Source organism: Carcharodon carcharias, chromosome 4, assembly GCF_017639515.1.
Source record: "Carcharodon carcharias isolate sCarCar2 chromosome 4, sCarCar2.pri, whole genome shotgun sequence".
NCBI lineage: Eukaryota > Metazoa > Chordata > Chondrichthyes > Lamniformes > Lamnidae > Carcharodon > Carcharodon carcharias.
This window is the reverse complement of record NC_054470.1, coordinates 200,449,830-200,462,660: the sequence shown is the minus strand read 5'-3', so window position 1 is coordinate 200,462,660 and position 12,831 is coordinate 200,449,830. Positions and strand designations below refer to the sequence as shown.

Here is a 12,831-nt window from a genome sequence, read left to right as displayed (position 1 = left end):
GAAGTGGGCAGACTTTGGACACCGAGCTGGAGGTCAAATAGGACAATGCTGCAAGTGGTTTGGTTCAGCTTGTGATCAGGAAGCAGGATAAGAGAGAAGGTACATGTTTAAAATTCAACAGCTCAATTTAACTTCGAGATAAACCCTTACAAGGATTAAAAATTAAATCAAGCCAATTTCTAGCTAAGTCAAAGCCAAATCTTTCATTTTGGGTGACTGGGGTGGTGGGGGAGATGCAGGGAGAATACCAAAATAGAGGAAGTTCTGGATCTACCACTGTGGCAGTTTCTAAAAGTGAAAAGTTAACAAATTAAATATTGCTGAGATATTAAGCTTTTCATTTTGCACTCAGGACAAATGCAAGAATGCCAACATTTCAAAATCAATTTGTGAAAGGAATGTGGATTTGTATTGGAACGATATTGATGATAGTTTGAATTTGGTCTTGTATACCTAGTACAATTTGCTTGGCAGTACAGAGCTTGAATATTTTTGAAAAGAGACATTGCTGAAATTTGACTATTTGCTCTGATGTGTGTGAGGTGAGAAACTTTAGCAGCAAAGTTGCCTCTTCAGTAATATTCAACTTCTGCACTACCAACTGACTTAGTTCCACTATTCCTCAAGCCAACAATATGCACATTTATACTCACTGGTGCCGGAGAAGTAATAAATGGATCTCCCATAGAGTCAAATGGATTCGGTGTTGGTATACTCTGTCTAGGTGGTGCTGTTGGGGCTTCTAAAGAGGAAAAAAGTCAAAATCAAGGACATGGCGAATGAAGCAGGCCCAGGTTTTGGTAGGTAACAAAACAAAGAACAGCCTCAAGTGGAACATTAAATTATTGATCCCTTCAGGTGATTAACTACTGCACTAACTCCTCTCCACACTTGCATTGAAGATGCTTTCTCCACCCATTACAAACTCAGTAAATGCAGAAGTCACCACCCCAAATTCCCCTTACTTGGCAAAGATGCTAGAATTGAGTCAATTTTAAAAGCCATCCATTCATTTCAGAATTAATCTGCACTAGATCCTAATCTGTATCAAATTTCCCTGGGTTACTGCCCCTTTCCCTCAAAAGCAGTCAGCATTATACCATTTTCCCCACCCACAGATCACAAGCAGCTTCTCTCAGGGCAACTCCAGTGGGGAGATTCTATGACTAGGCGGCCAGAGTTACCACAGCTTCCTGGTAGCTGACTAAAGTAACATTTAACTTGCCCTTAGATCTCTACAGTTACAGGTAGAGAAAGTGAAGCCTGCATTTACTTGCTCTGGAATGAAACAGGAAATAGCAGTAAATCTAGATAAGTGGGTAGCTACATAAGCCTCAGGGTAAGCAATTCCTGTGCACCGTATGTTATTTGATTACCATTTGTCCCTACAGATGAGATTTGATTGATGTCAAAGTCATCATGGTCAGCAGTTTCTTGGGCAACACCCACTTTACTAGTGAAATACTGGCCAAAAGCTCCAGTTGCCCCAGGGACTGCAGATTGCTCACCCTTCCGAGCTGGGATGGCTGGGGGCTTGGCAATCTGGAAGTCTTTAAACATTTCTTTGACACTCTTCTTCTCTTTGTCTCCTAGTGGGTCCAAGGCAGTGAAAGCATTGCTTTGTGGCTTGGCTGTCTCCTGTGGACTGGCCTGAGGGGTAAGTCGTGGTGGTGGTTGAGGTGGGGACAATGAGACCCCAGCAGGAGATGTCAGGCCAATGATGGGTTGTGCCATAGGAAGGGATTGTGCAAATGGATTGGATCCAAAAGGGTTGACTTGAGGAACTGGCTGACCCCAGACACTGGGTGGTGCTAAAGTTGGTTGGCCCCAAGCAGAGGATGCAGATGCAGCTCCAAATGGGGCCGATTGGCTCCAAACAGTAGTAGGCTGACTACCAAAGACATTGGGCTGTCCAAAGAGAGGTTGTGGGCCAAGTAATGGCCTTGAAGGCATTGATCCAGGTTGAGAGATTACTGGAGGTTGTCCCCATGGTGCAGCCTGGGAAGGTGCAGATAAACCTAGGACAAAAGAACACATTAAATTCAATTTTGGTTTACAGCTTATTCTCTAAAGAATGAGTAGCCACCTCTCAAAATACCCAAAGGAGGGCAGAATGTTGAGGAAATGCTGATCCAGGGGATTTACATAAGGCACTAGGAAAATATTGTCTCAAAAGCCAAAACACTTCTATTGTTGCCCTAACTACCCATTGAGACTGGTGTGGTCCCTTGTCCAAAAATTGGAAAAAGTGTGCAAAACTGTGACCTGGCAATCAAGTGAGGAAAGCCACAAGCCTAGAGTTTTTGGGTTAAAAAGACTAGAGTAAATCTACCTGCTTCAAGCCAAGAGTTGTAACTTACTGCTGGCAGCAAGCCTACATCTTAGATGGTGCATTAAACCCAAAGGCAAAACATTGATTGATGGCTTACACTACCTGCAGATAGAGAGGGGGGTAATGGCTACCCAAAGTAGATACATATTGCAGTATAAAAAAGGCCAAAGCTATCCAGAGTTATCCGCAAAAGCATTGATAAGCAAATTAACAGGTGTAACAAAATGGTTGAATATTGCACCATTGCAGTTTGGTTGCTTGTAGAAGGTCCTACCTGGGCTGACCTGTGTAGATGAGGAAGTTGGTGCATTGAGTAGAGGATAACCATGGCCAGGCTGGGCTGGAGGAGGAGTTGTTGCCAGAACAAATGGACTGGATCCAAAGTTATCACTTGTCAACTAAAAAGAACATGGAAAACCAAACAGCTCATTATATCTAAAGATCAAAATCTACCTGGCATCAATTGCCCAATATTAGACCAGATGTTCAACTCAAATATCAGGAAGTGTTGGCTTGGTCTGGATTTGGGCCTCAAGAGCAAGGGGCCAGCTCACAACACTCAGCTAATGTTCCCTTTGAGCAACCAGATTCATCTGAATGTTGGAGGAGGAAATGAGATCTGAGCCAAGCTCAATGTTCTCCATTAGCATCCAAGCTTTTGGTGCTTCATCAGTTCTAAATAAAATCTGTCCCAAATTCAACCTGGAGCATTACAAAAACAAGGCTCAGTGAGGATCTTGGAAAGGTTAAAGCCAAATGTTTATTGCATACAGAACACAAGTTCAAGTATTTTAACTTCAGGTAGCAACTTTCATTTCTCCCATGGGAAAGTAGTCTATAGCCTAGATGATCAAAAAATTACATAGGACCACAGTATCAGGTGACCGAAAGATGCTTATACTAGTGTTGAGTAAAATGGTTAGTAGTTTTGAAAATTGAGGGGTTAGATATTTTTCTTCACCTGAATGTTCCGCCTGCCTCGTCCTCCTTTTGTGCTTTGTGGTGGAGGGGATAATGTAACCGAGTCAAAGGTCTGCATCAGGAGGGAATCCATTTGCTTGTTTGCAGCACTTTGAATGTCTGGCTTTAACCCGTTGTGTGCTGGTGATGCAACAGCTGAAATTTCAGCAAAAGGGTCAGGTGCTGATTGGTTAACTGGATCAGTTGTTTCCTGTCCTAGTAATCCATTCAGTGACCAGGATGAAGAGTCAACTTTTGTACTTGTGACAACCCGGCTAGAAAGCTGGTCAAAGTCATGACCAAGGTGATCTCCACTCTGGGCGCCATTGACAGATTGATCACTTAGGAAAGTAAGAGCTCCATCTTTCTGATCAGTAAGTTTTATAGAATCAACTGATTGAGAAGATGTTGATTGGTTAGATTCAGAAAAAGGATCATTCCTGAAAGGATTGGGATCAGGTTCAGGAAAGAAGTTGAGTGAGGAAGCATTGGTGTCTTCATGAAAAGGATTTCTTTTCGTACAGGTGTTCAAGGGGTCCAATTCAGGAGAGGACAAGTCCAGCAAGTAACCACCATTATTTTCCTAATCATTGATAGAAAGAAGTGTCAAGACTTAAATCAGAGAACCAATAATCACCAACACAAAAGCTTCAAGAATCATTCTAGAAATATCAAGGGGAAAAAGAATCCTTACCTTCTCAGAATAAAATATTTTACAAGAATAGAAACTATGGATGAAATTGCCTACATCCATGCTGGAAAATGAAAATGTTGCAGATTTCCAATGCAGGAAATGTGGGCATCATTTGTCAGTTCAAGATCAAAAAGAATCAAAAAATGGTACCATACCAAACCATGTACTAGATACACCATTAATCCCCTGCAATTGCACAACTTTCAAAACAGAAAAATTTAAGCTGAGAATTTGGGTGTAGAAATTTAATTTTATCCTTAGGAGACAAGTGTTCAATTTTTGCATTTTTTTTTATTGCAACAGTACAAAAGCAGGAAATGATTTGGGAGTCAATCTCAGGCCATTTAAAATGGATCTGAAATTTCACTCAAAAGGTTGAGAAGCTTTGAATAGCACTTGGTAGAAAATGCAGAACAAGACTACAATTCAATGACTGCGCACAAGGAAATCCAAGGGATGATATGGGGAAATTTGAACAGTCTAACAGGTTTGAGGGGCTGCAGGACCCACTAGTGCTCAGGCTTCCAAAACTGGAAGCCAATTAATTACCTGAACCAACTGAAAGGTTAAAGGTCAAGGGGAGATGGATACAGCATCTTCCCAGTAATGAGCTACAAGTGAGGTATTTGTTCAACCAGGATGTAGTTGCTGTTCAAGACCCAAGTTTCTCCTCATTTGAAGGACTTCTACAGTAGTGACAAATTAAGTGGGAAAGGACAAAGCCAGTCCTTCTCAGCTCATGGGAAAAGTAGTGACTGAAACTTGCCTAGACAAAGACTGAATCATGCAATGCTTGGCACAGAAAAAGGATCTCTTGACCACCTGCAAGGCTTTGGGATCACCAAGTCTTTAATGTCCTTTATTATAGAAAACTATTTCTTCCGTCCCCCACCACCTTTATTCAGACTTTACCCCTTGGGGAAGGAGCCCATTTACTTCTTGGCCTTCAGTTTTTGCAATTAACTGAAATCTCATCAGAATAAACCCAGTTCAAGTCCTCCATTAACTGGTTAAAATTAGGTAGAGTTTAGTATAGGCTTTAGTTCCATCTACGCCAGCCCATGGATCAGATAATCATTTCCACCACATTGGAAAACAGAGGCCAAATGAGCAGGACCATTTGTACACAGTTGCAGTTAACATCCTCTTTAAAAAAGGGGCAGAGATTCCCAGTTAAATCAAAAACTTGCCCAGATGAGGGGACAACTTCAGAATCAGAGCAGAAGAGGACCTTTGGCCCATCGAGTCTGCACTGACACGAGAAACACAACCTACCTAATCCAATTTACCAGCACTTGGCCCATAGCTTTGGATGTTATGACGTGCCAAGTGCTCATCCAGGTACTTTATTTTTTTTTTTAAAAAGGATGGAGGCAACCCACCTCCACCACCCTCCTAGGCAGTGCATTCCAGATCACCACCCTCTGGGTAAAGCAGCTTTTCTTCACATTCCCCCTAAACTTCCTGCCCCTCACCTTGAACTTATGTCCCCTGATAACTGACCCTTCAACTAAGGGGAACAGCTGCTCCCTACCCACCCTGCTCATGCCCCTCAATCTTGTACACCTCAATCAGGTCACCCCTCAGTCTTCTCTGCTCCAACGAAGACAACCCAAGTCTATCCAACCTCTCTTCATAACTTAAATGTTTCATCCCAGGCTACATCCTGGGGAATCTCCTCTGCACCCCCTCCAGTGCAATCACATCCTTCCTATAATGTGGCAACCAGAACTGTACACAGTACTCCAGCTGTGGCCTCACCAAGGTTCTATACAACTCCAACGTGACTTCCCTACTTTTGTAATCTATGCCTCAATTGATAAAGGCAAGTGTCCCATATGCCTTTTTCACCACCCCACTAACATGCCCCTCCGCCTTCAGAGATCTATGGACACAAATGCCAAGGTCCCTTTGTTCCTCAGAACTTCCTAGTGTCATGCCGTTCATTGAATACTTCCTTGTCAAATTACTCCTACCAAAGTGTATCACCTCACTTTTCAGGGTTAAATTCCATCTGTCACTTATCTGCCCAGTTGACCATCCCATCTATATCTTCCTGTAGCCCAAGACACTCAACCTCACTGTTAACCACCCGGCCAATCTTTGTCATCTGCAAACTTTCTAATCCTACCTCCCATACAGATGATTGTGTTGTTTATATAAATGACAAATAATAGGGGACCCAGCACAGATCCTTGTGGTAAGCCACTGGCTTCCAGTCACTAAAGCATCCTTCTGTCATCACTGTCTCCTACAACTAAGCCAATTTTGAATCCACCTGATCAAGTTACCCTGTATCCCATGTGCATCTGCCTTCTTTCTAAGTCTCCCATGTGGGACCATAACTTCACCTGACCATATCAGTTATCTAGCATGAACCAGAATGAGGAGTAGGCAATTCTTGAGTCTGCTCCGCCATTCAAGATAATGGCTGACCTGATTGATTAGGAACCTCAACTCCACATTCCCACCTATGCCCAAATAATACATTACTCCTTCAGAGTTCAGGGTACAATTAAAATGATCACATTACCAATTTCTCAGAACTGAAGCAACTTAACTGACAGGAAACATCTACAAAGTTGAGAACAGATTGAATCTACAATTTAAATTAGGAAGTTGATATCCAGATATGTTCACGAAGGCCTGACCATAACAAGCAGACTTCAAAACAGATTAACTGGAACATTAGCAGAGACATGTACAGGTCAATTAAACAGGCTAAATAGTTTACATTTTACAAGCAGCAGTTCTAACTACATCTACACAAATTCAAATCCTCATTTCCAATCACCATTTGGAATACCTCTGCATCTTTCATAGGTGCAGTTTATACCAGTTACCAACATGGAATATTCAAATCCAGAAGGTAAACCCAAGCCCCCAGGAACTGAAGAGGCAGGCAGTGCAGCACCCCCTCCATACTGCCCAGGTAAGATAAAGGTACCATGTTTCACCTCATCACATCTGTCAGATCATGAAGTCGTTTCCTCATCCCTTAACCAAAGGGTAAAGTCATTGGTGGGCCATGTGTCAATTGACTACTTCATTTGTCATCAAATAGCCACTACAGAAAATTGGCTTTTATTTAGCAACTCCATAAAGCCAAGACCTTAACCCAATTCCTTGGAATGAGAATGGGCTTCAGCTACTTGGAAGTGCAGAACTTGAATATTGCTGGAGGCAGATGTTGCTAAAGCTGTGTTTTATACTCGGACAAGAATGCCAAATTTCAAACAAACATTCACTACTAAGGGTGAGAAATTGGTTGGCAGCCTGACTATTCCAGCAATATTCAACTGAAGAAAAATAATTTGCAAAACCTGAAGCACCCATTCCTAATTACTGATCTGTCTGGTGACCATGTGCTCAACCCCTCCCTTTGAAGTTTATGAAATACCCCAAATCATTCAGGATGTATTAATATTTGTTGCAGTTGGGTGCTCAGTTTATACTTTAGCCTGATGCAAGGCAGAATTTGTAGCTGGCATAAGCTAGACTCCCAGTTTGTCTTCACCATTTGGCTTGGAGGTTTGTAGATTAGGCCCCACTTTCTTGAAGTGGTCTTTAGACAGCTGCATAAGAAAAGCTCAAGTATAGACTAGACCAAGCTGAAAACAGGGAAACCATTGGACTAGAGCCAAGGCACATGCCAGCCAGCAAAGCCCACATCCCGTGAGTAAAAAAGTCTACTCAAAGCAGAAAAAGATGGGGCAATGCTACAGAATCTCTTCTTGGGAGATGGGCTTTGCTGGCTGGATCAGCATTTATTGCTCATTCTTTGTGGCCCTTGATAAGGTGGTGGTGAGCTGCCTTCTTGAACCACTGCAGTCCATGTGGTATAGGTACACCATGTTGTTAGGAAGGAGTTCTAGGATTTTGACCCAGTGACAGTGAAGGAATGATCATATATTCCTAAGTCAGGATGGTGAGTAGCTTGGAGGGGAACTTCTAGGTGGCAGTGTCCCCATCTATCTGCTGCCTTGTCCTTCTAGACGTTAGAGACACTGGGTTTGGAAGTGCTGTCAAAAGAGCCTTGGTGACTTGTTGCAGTGCATCCTATAGATGGTTCACTGCTGCTACTGCTAGTGGTGGAGAGAATTAATGTTGAAGGTGGTGGATGGGGTGTCAATCAAGCAGGCTGCTTTGTCCTGGATGGCGTTGAGCTTAAGTGTTGTTAGAGCTGCACTCATCTAGACAGGTGGAGTATTCCTGCACACTCATGCCTGGTGGCCAGGCTTAGGGGATTCAGGTGTGTAAGTTACTTGCCACAGGATACCTAGCCTCAGACCTGCTCTTGTAGCCACTAGTTTTTCCTAGTCCAGTTTCTGGTCAATGGTAACCTCCAGGATGTTGATAGTGGGGGACTCAGGGATGGTAATGCCATTGAACATCAAGGGATGGTTAGATTCCCTTGCTGGAGATGGTCATTGCCTGACACCTGGTGTGAATGTTACTTGCCACTTGTTAGCTCAAGCCTGGATAATTGCCCAAATATTGCTGCATTTAGACATGGGCTGCTTCATTATGAGAAGTCGTGAATGGTGCTTAACATGAATATCCCCACTTCTGACCTTATGGAGGGAAGGTCATTAATGAAGCAGCTGAAGATGGTTGGGCTGAGGACACTATCCTGAGAAACTCCTGCAGTGATGTCCTGGGGCTGAGATGATTGACCTCAACAAGTACAACCATCTTCCTTTATGCTCAGTATGACTCCAACCAGAGAATTTTCCAATTCCCATAGTGTTCGACTGAGTATGACTCATCAGCTGAGAATGGGGGGTGGGCGGGGGGGTGGATGACACATGGTAATCAGAAGATTTTCTTACTGATGTTTGACCAAAATCCATGAGACTTCATGGGTTGTAGAGTTGGTGTTCAGAACATGAGGGAAAGTCCCTCCTGGCTGTACACCGCTTTGAAATATTCTTACCTTAAAAAGCCACTTTAATGTTTGAATGTTTAGCAAGTCTGATACACTAAATATTACTATCCTTATGGGAAAAAGTGATCCTACATACTCAATGACTAAAAGAATGATAAAAGACCAAGTGCCCAGTTTTGGGTGGGAGGGGGTGAGGAGAACAGCTGTACCTAGGTGAAACTTTCCAAGGGAAAATTGAACAAGTTCCCATCCCCACTGTCAATATATTTTCCATTTAGCTGGAGTTCACAATGGTGTCCTGAAGTCAACCCAGTGGCATTAAATAGACCCATGAACAGGATCAGGTAGAGAAACATTAACCACCCCAGATGGCAAATGGTCTCACTTTCCAAGTCATTGATCAGTCCAGGAGGTGATAATTCTCAAACTAATTCATAGGTTTAAAACATCTCAGATTCAAGTCCATGATGAAATTCAGTTAAAGCTGAAGTACTTTGCAACCCATCCAGTTGGTTAGTTGTTGTTCTTACCCGTGTGGAATGGATTTCAGGTGGTGTAGACATGTCTCCAAACAGCTGCATCTGTTCAATATCCTGTTCAAGAGAAACCTTTTAAATAATGCCAATAAAAAGATCATTTTCCCCTCTGAAGGGATGAGAGAGAGAGAGAGAGAGAGAGAGGTTAGAGCTAGCTTCAAAAGTTGGTTAGAAATGCAATTCTAAAATAAACACTACTCAGCCCAGCCAATGTTCAAGGTCCACCCCTTGCAATAGTACTGTTCCCATGTTTTGACCCCATGGGCCTTTTAGACAAAAATATTGTGGGTCTGAGTCCCATATCAGAGATAAGATCATAAATCCAGGCTCCCAGTTGGAGTGCTGCATTTTCAGAGGTGCTGTCACTTCAGGGGTTTCACCACCACCACCACCTCCTCCCCCAGGAACATGTTAGCTGCCTCTTAATTGCCAGTTGCCAAAGAAGATAGCACCATCCATCTCTCCTCACCATATAGTTGCAAGCGACACCAATTAGAGTAACAATTTCAACCCACCATCACCCCCACCCCAGCCAACCCAGAAATCTATATTTAGGAACCACGTTGCAATTAACCAACTAAGTCTATGACTCCAATGCTAACCATCCAAAATACTCCACTTACATTTTTAACGTGAGATACCTGGTCATCAAAATTCAGCAATGGGCTACCATTCTGAGGAGTAAAATAAGGAAAACAAAGAATTAGGTACAATCTTTCACACACATTAGCTAAGAAAATTCAGGAACAAGCATCTCCCACAAGAGAAATTTACTTAAGACTCAAATTTTCAAAGTGTGGAATTAATGATTTGAAGGTATCCAAGATAGATCATGGACCTCCTCTCCAGTAATTGGTAGTGAAGTCTTCCAATGAGAGCACAATATTGGGAGAAGTGGGTACAAGAGAATGAGCTGGATGGGCTGAATGGTTCTCATCCTTGTTGTCTCATCATTCAGACTCTGGAATCATTTCTGGATTCACATCCCAAAGTGTCAGCAGAGCATCAGGGAGGCTGTGCCTAAAACTAACTCTAGGCGTCTATTGCAGAAGAGGAGCCAAAACTTCCAACTCTGGAAAAGTTTACAATAAAAATCATTCACCAGGTAGCAGTATTGGATAGTGATCTCACCTCAGTAGGTTTGCCATCATCCTGTAAAAGGCAAAAAAAAAGTTTAATAGTGGGACTGCAGTAAAGTCCCTTTTAAAAAAAGTTTAATTTATCTCGTACACCCTCAACTTTTAATTAAGTGGTGATCTAATCAAGGAGCTTAAATGTTTGGGGTACATTTCTCTGGTGGGAAAACAGGACAATCTAGATTGTCAAAGAAATCAGGAAGCACTTTCTCCATTGGAAGTTTAAGACAGATGGGCAAGATTAAAGATTTGTTCAGTACAAAAGGATGGTGGCAGGCAGGTACTCTGTTGTGAACCAACAGAAGGGCAGAACAGAGTCAAAAAGCAAAATGGATTACTACAAATTAAAAGCTGCAGGATGTTCTAACCACTTCAGCAAAGTAATTCCAGACAGAGGAAATAGCTGAAGATAGATTTGTCTCCTCTTGAAGGCTGCATTATAGATAAATCCCCTATCAAGTCATTTCCGCAATTTGCCTTCAGACCAGGAATCATAAAGGGTCAAAAGACAAGCTGGATTCCTGAAGAGACCAAAACTACACCTCAATGTAATCTGTTCCAAATTATTTGGATGAATTGAAAGTTCAGTATTAGAAAGGTTTAGTAACCTTCCTGAAAACATAATTCCAAAGTAGGACTAACAAGGAGCTGTTTCAGGAAACTCAATTCAACAGTAGGTGATCCAAAGTGGATCAATGCCTGACCATATAGGCAAGATTAGATTGCCATGGCACCAACAGGTTATTTGGTGCACCTCTTGCCACTACCTCTTCTCACCCTACCCCCATTTCCCCTTCTCTTGTGCAACAATTCTCCATGCAAGTTCCAGTGATTTACATTATTTGATGGTCTTAATGGTGTTCAGGACCGCCCACCAATTGTTTCCTCACCTTTGACTGATCCTCTGCTTCCTCCTTTTTCTTCAAGTTGTAGATCAATTGGAAGAGATCCTTCAGATCCACTACCAGTGCCTCAGCCTGAAAACAGGATAAATACACATGGGATAAGCTACAACCCATAGTAGGATAGATGGAGAATCTTCAAAACTGAAGAGGACCTAATGCCAATCTCATTTGGGGATCCAGGGATGTTTAAATATATTAAATGCAAGTTGAGTGCCAGTTAGCTGAGGTGCAGGGGTACAACCCCCATATGGTTGTGGGGCTGATTGAGGCTTGCCTCACCTTGCTCCACATGCAGTTCAAGGAGCACACGTAACCAATTCGCTAATGGAGATGCCCATTGTCTTCTGAGCTATAGCCAATTACATTCTCTCCAACATCCTTAGGATGGGAATGGGCAAAGCCAGCATTTATTGCCCATTCCTAGTGGACTTCTGAGAAATCTAACTCTGGCTGAGCCATTAGAGGGCAGTCATAGTCAAGAGTCAGCTGTATTGGTCAGCTTGGGAGTTCATTTCTTCCTTGGACAGGTGTTTAACTAGAATTAGACATTACAGATATCAGCTTCTATTAAAATTTAGTTTAAAATAAAGACCAGAAATCACATTCTCTGGATTACTAGCCCAGCAAACATGTCATTACTCCTGGTGAAGTAAATAGCCATGTTTCCATTTACTCAATATGTTCAGTGCATTCCAGGATAATACCAAGCACTACTTGCCTCCATTTTACAGGATGCCACTAGTAAAGGATCCCACTGGGGTGAGGCAAAGGTAGGATGGCCTTATTATGCAGTTAGGAGTCTAGAAAGCTCAATTTGATACAGAAACCAATAAGACAGGAGAATCTTGACAAGCTGGGAACCAATGCTGCTGTGGTGAAGCCTGCCACTAACCAATCAGGAGTTGTGCGTTCTGCCAAGGGCGACAACTAAAACAGGATTAACCACAGCTGCTACTGAACCAGGGGCAGTGTGGTTTCAGGTGCCTTACCATTTCCCCCTCTGGGCTGCATTACTCTACCTGCTGAGCAGTCTTGATGGCAAAGAACTGATGCTGGCCTTCTGCACCACAAACATAACCAAAGGCACGGTTATCTGTGACATCTCTAGCAATGAAGGAGATCCTGTTGACTGTATGCTCGTATTCAATCACCTGAAAAATAAAACAAGGTTTTGAAAGACCAGTCTTTGATGCATTCAATACAGCAAAAGGAGAGTTGCTCTTTGAGCCCTGGTCCAGACATGGGCTGAATGGCCTCCTGCACTGACGATTCTGAGTATGTGACTTATTCCTATTGTTGAAGCGAACCAAATTCCCATGTGGTATAACAAGATTGGCTAGCTTCAACCTTGTATTTCAAGCCCCATAAGCATAACCCGGG

General features: G+C 42.7%; 1 protein-coding gene across 6 annotated transcripts in view; it reads right to left on the bottom strand.

Annotated features, from left to right (window-relative positions):
* The window catches only part of dab2 (DAB adaptor protein 2), a 56,863-nt gene that overhangs the window by 3,006 nt on the left and 41,026 nt on the right, over positions 1–12,831 (bottom strand). For 3 of the 6 annotated variants that reach the window (XM_041186674.1, XM_041186675.1, XM_041186673.1), the window contains 9 exons: positions 12,471–12,602; positions 11,437–11,523; positions 10,542–10,562; positions 10,034–10,084; positions 9,405–9,467; positions 3,294–3,875; positions 2,607–2,730; positions 1,377–2,018; positions 654–742 (listed from right to left, as the gene is read on the bottom strand). In XM_041186674.1, the coding sequence (XP_041042608.1) occupies positions 654–742; positions 1,377–2,018; positions 2,607–2,730; positions 3,294–3,875; positions 9,405–9,467; positions 10,034–10,084; positions 10,542–10,562; positions 11,437–11,523; positions 12,471–12,602 (1,791 nt within the window). The remainder of the gene's footprint in view (positions 1–653; positions 743–1,376; positions 2,019–2,606; positions 2,731–3,293; positions 3,876–9,404; positions 9,468–10,033; positions 10,085–10,541; positions 10,563–11,436; positions 11,524–12,470; positions 12,603–12,831) is intronic. The other 3 variants (XM_041186678.1, XM_041186677.1, XM_041186679.1) reach the window with 3 other exon arrangements.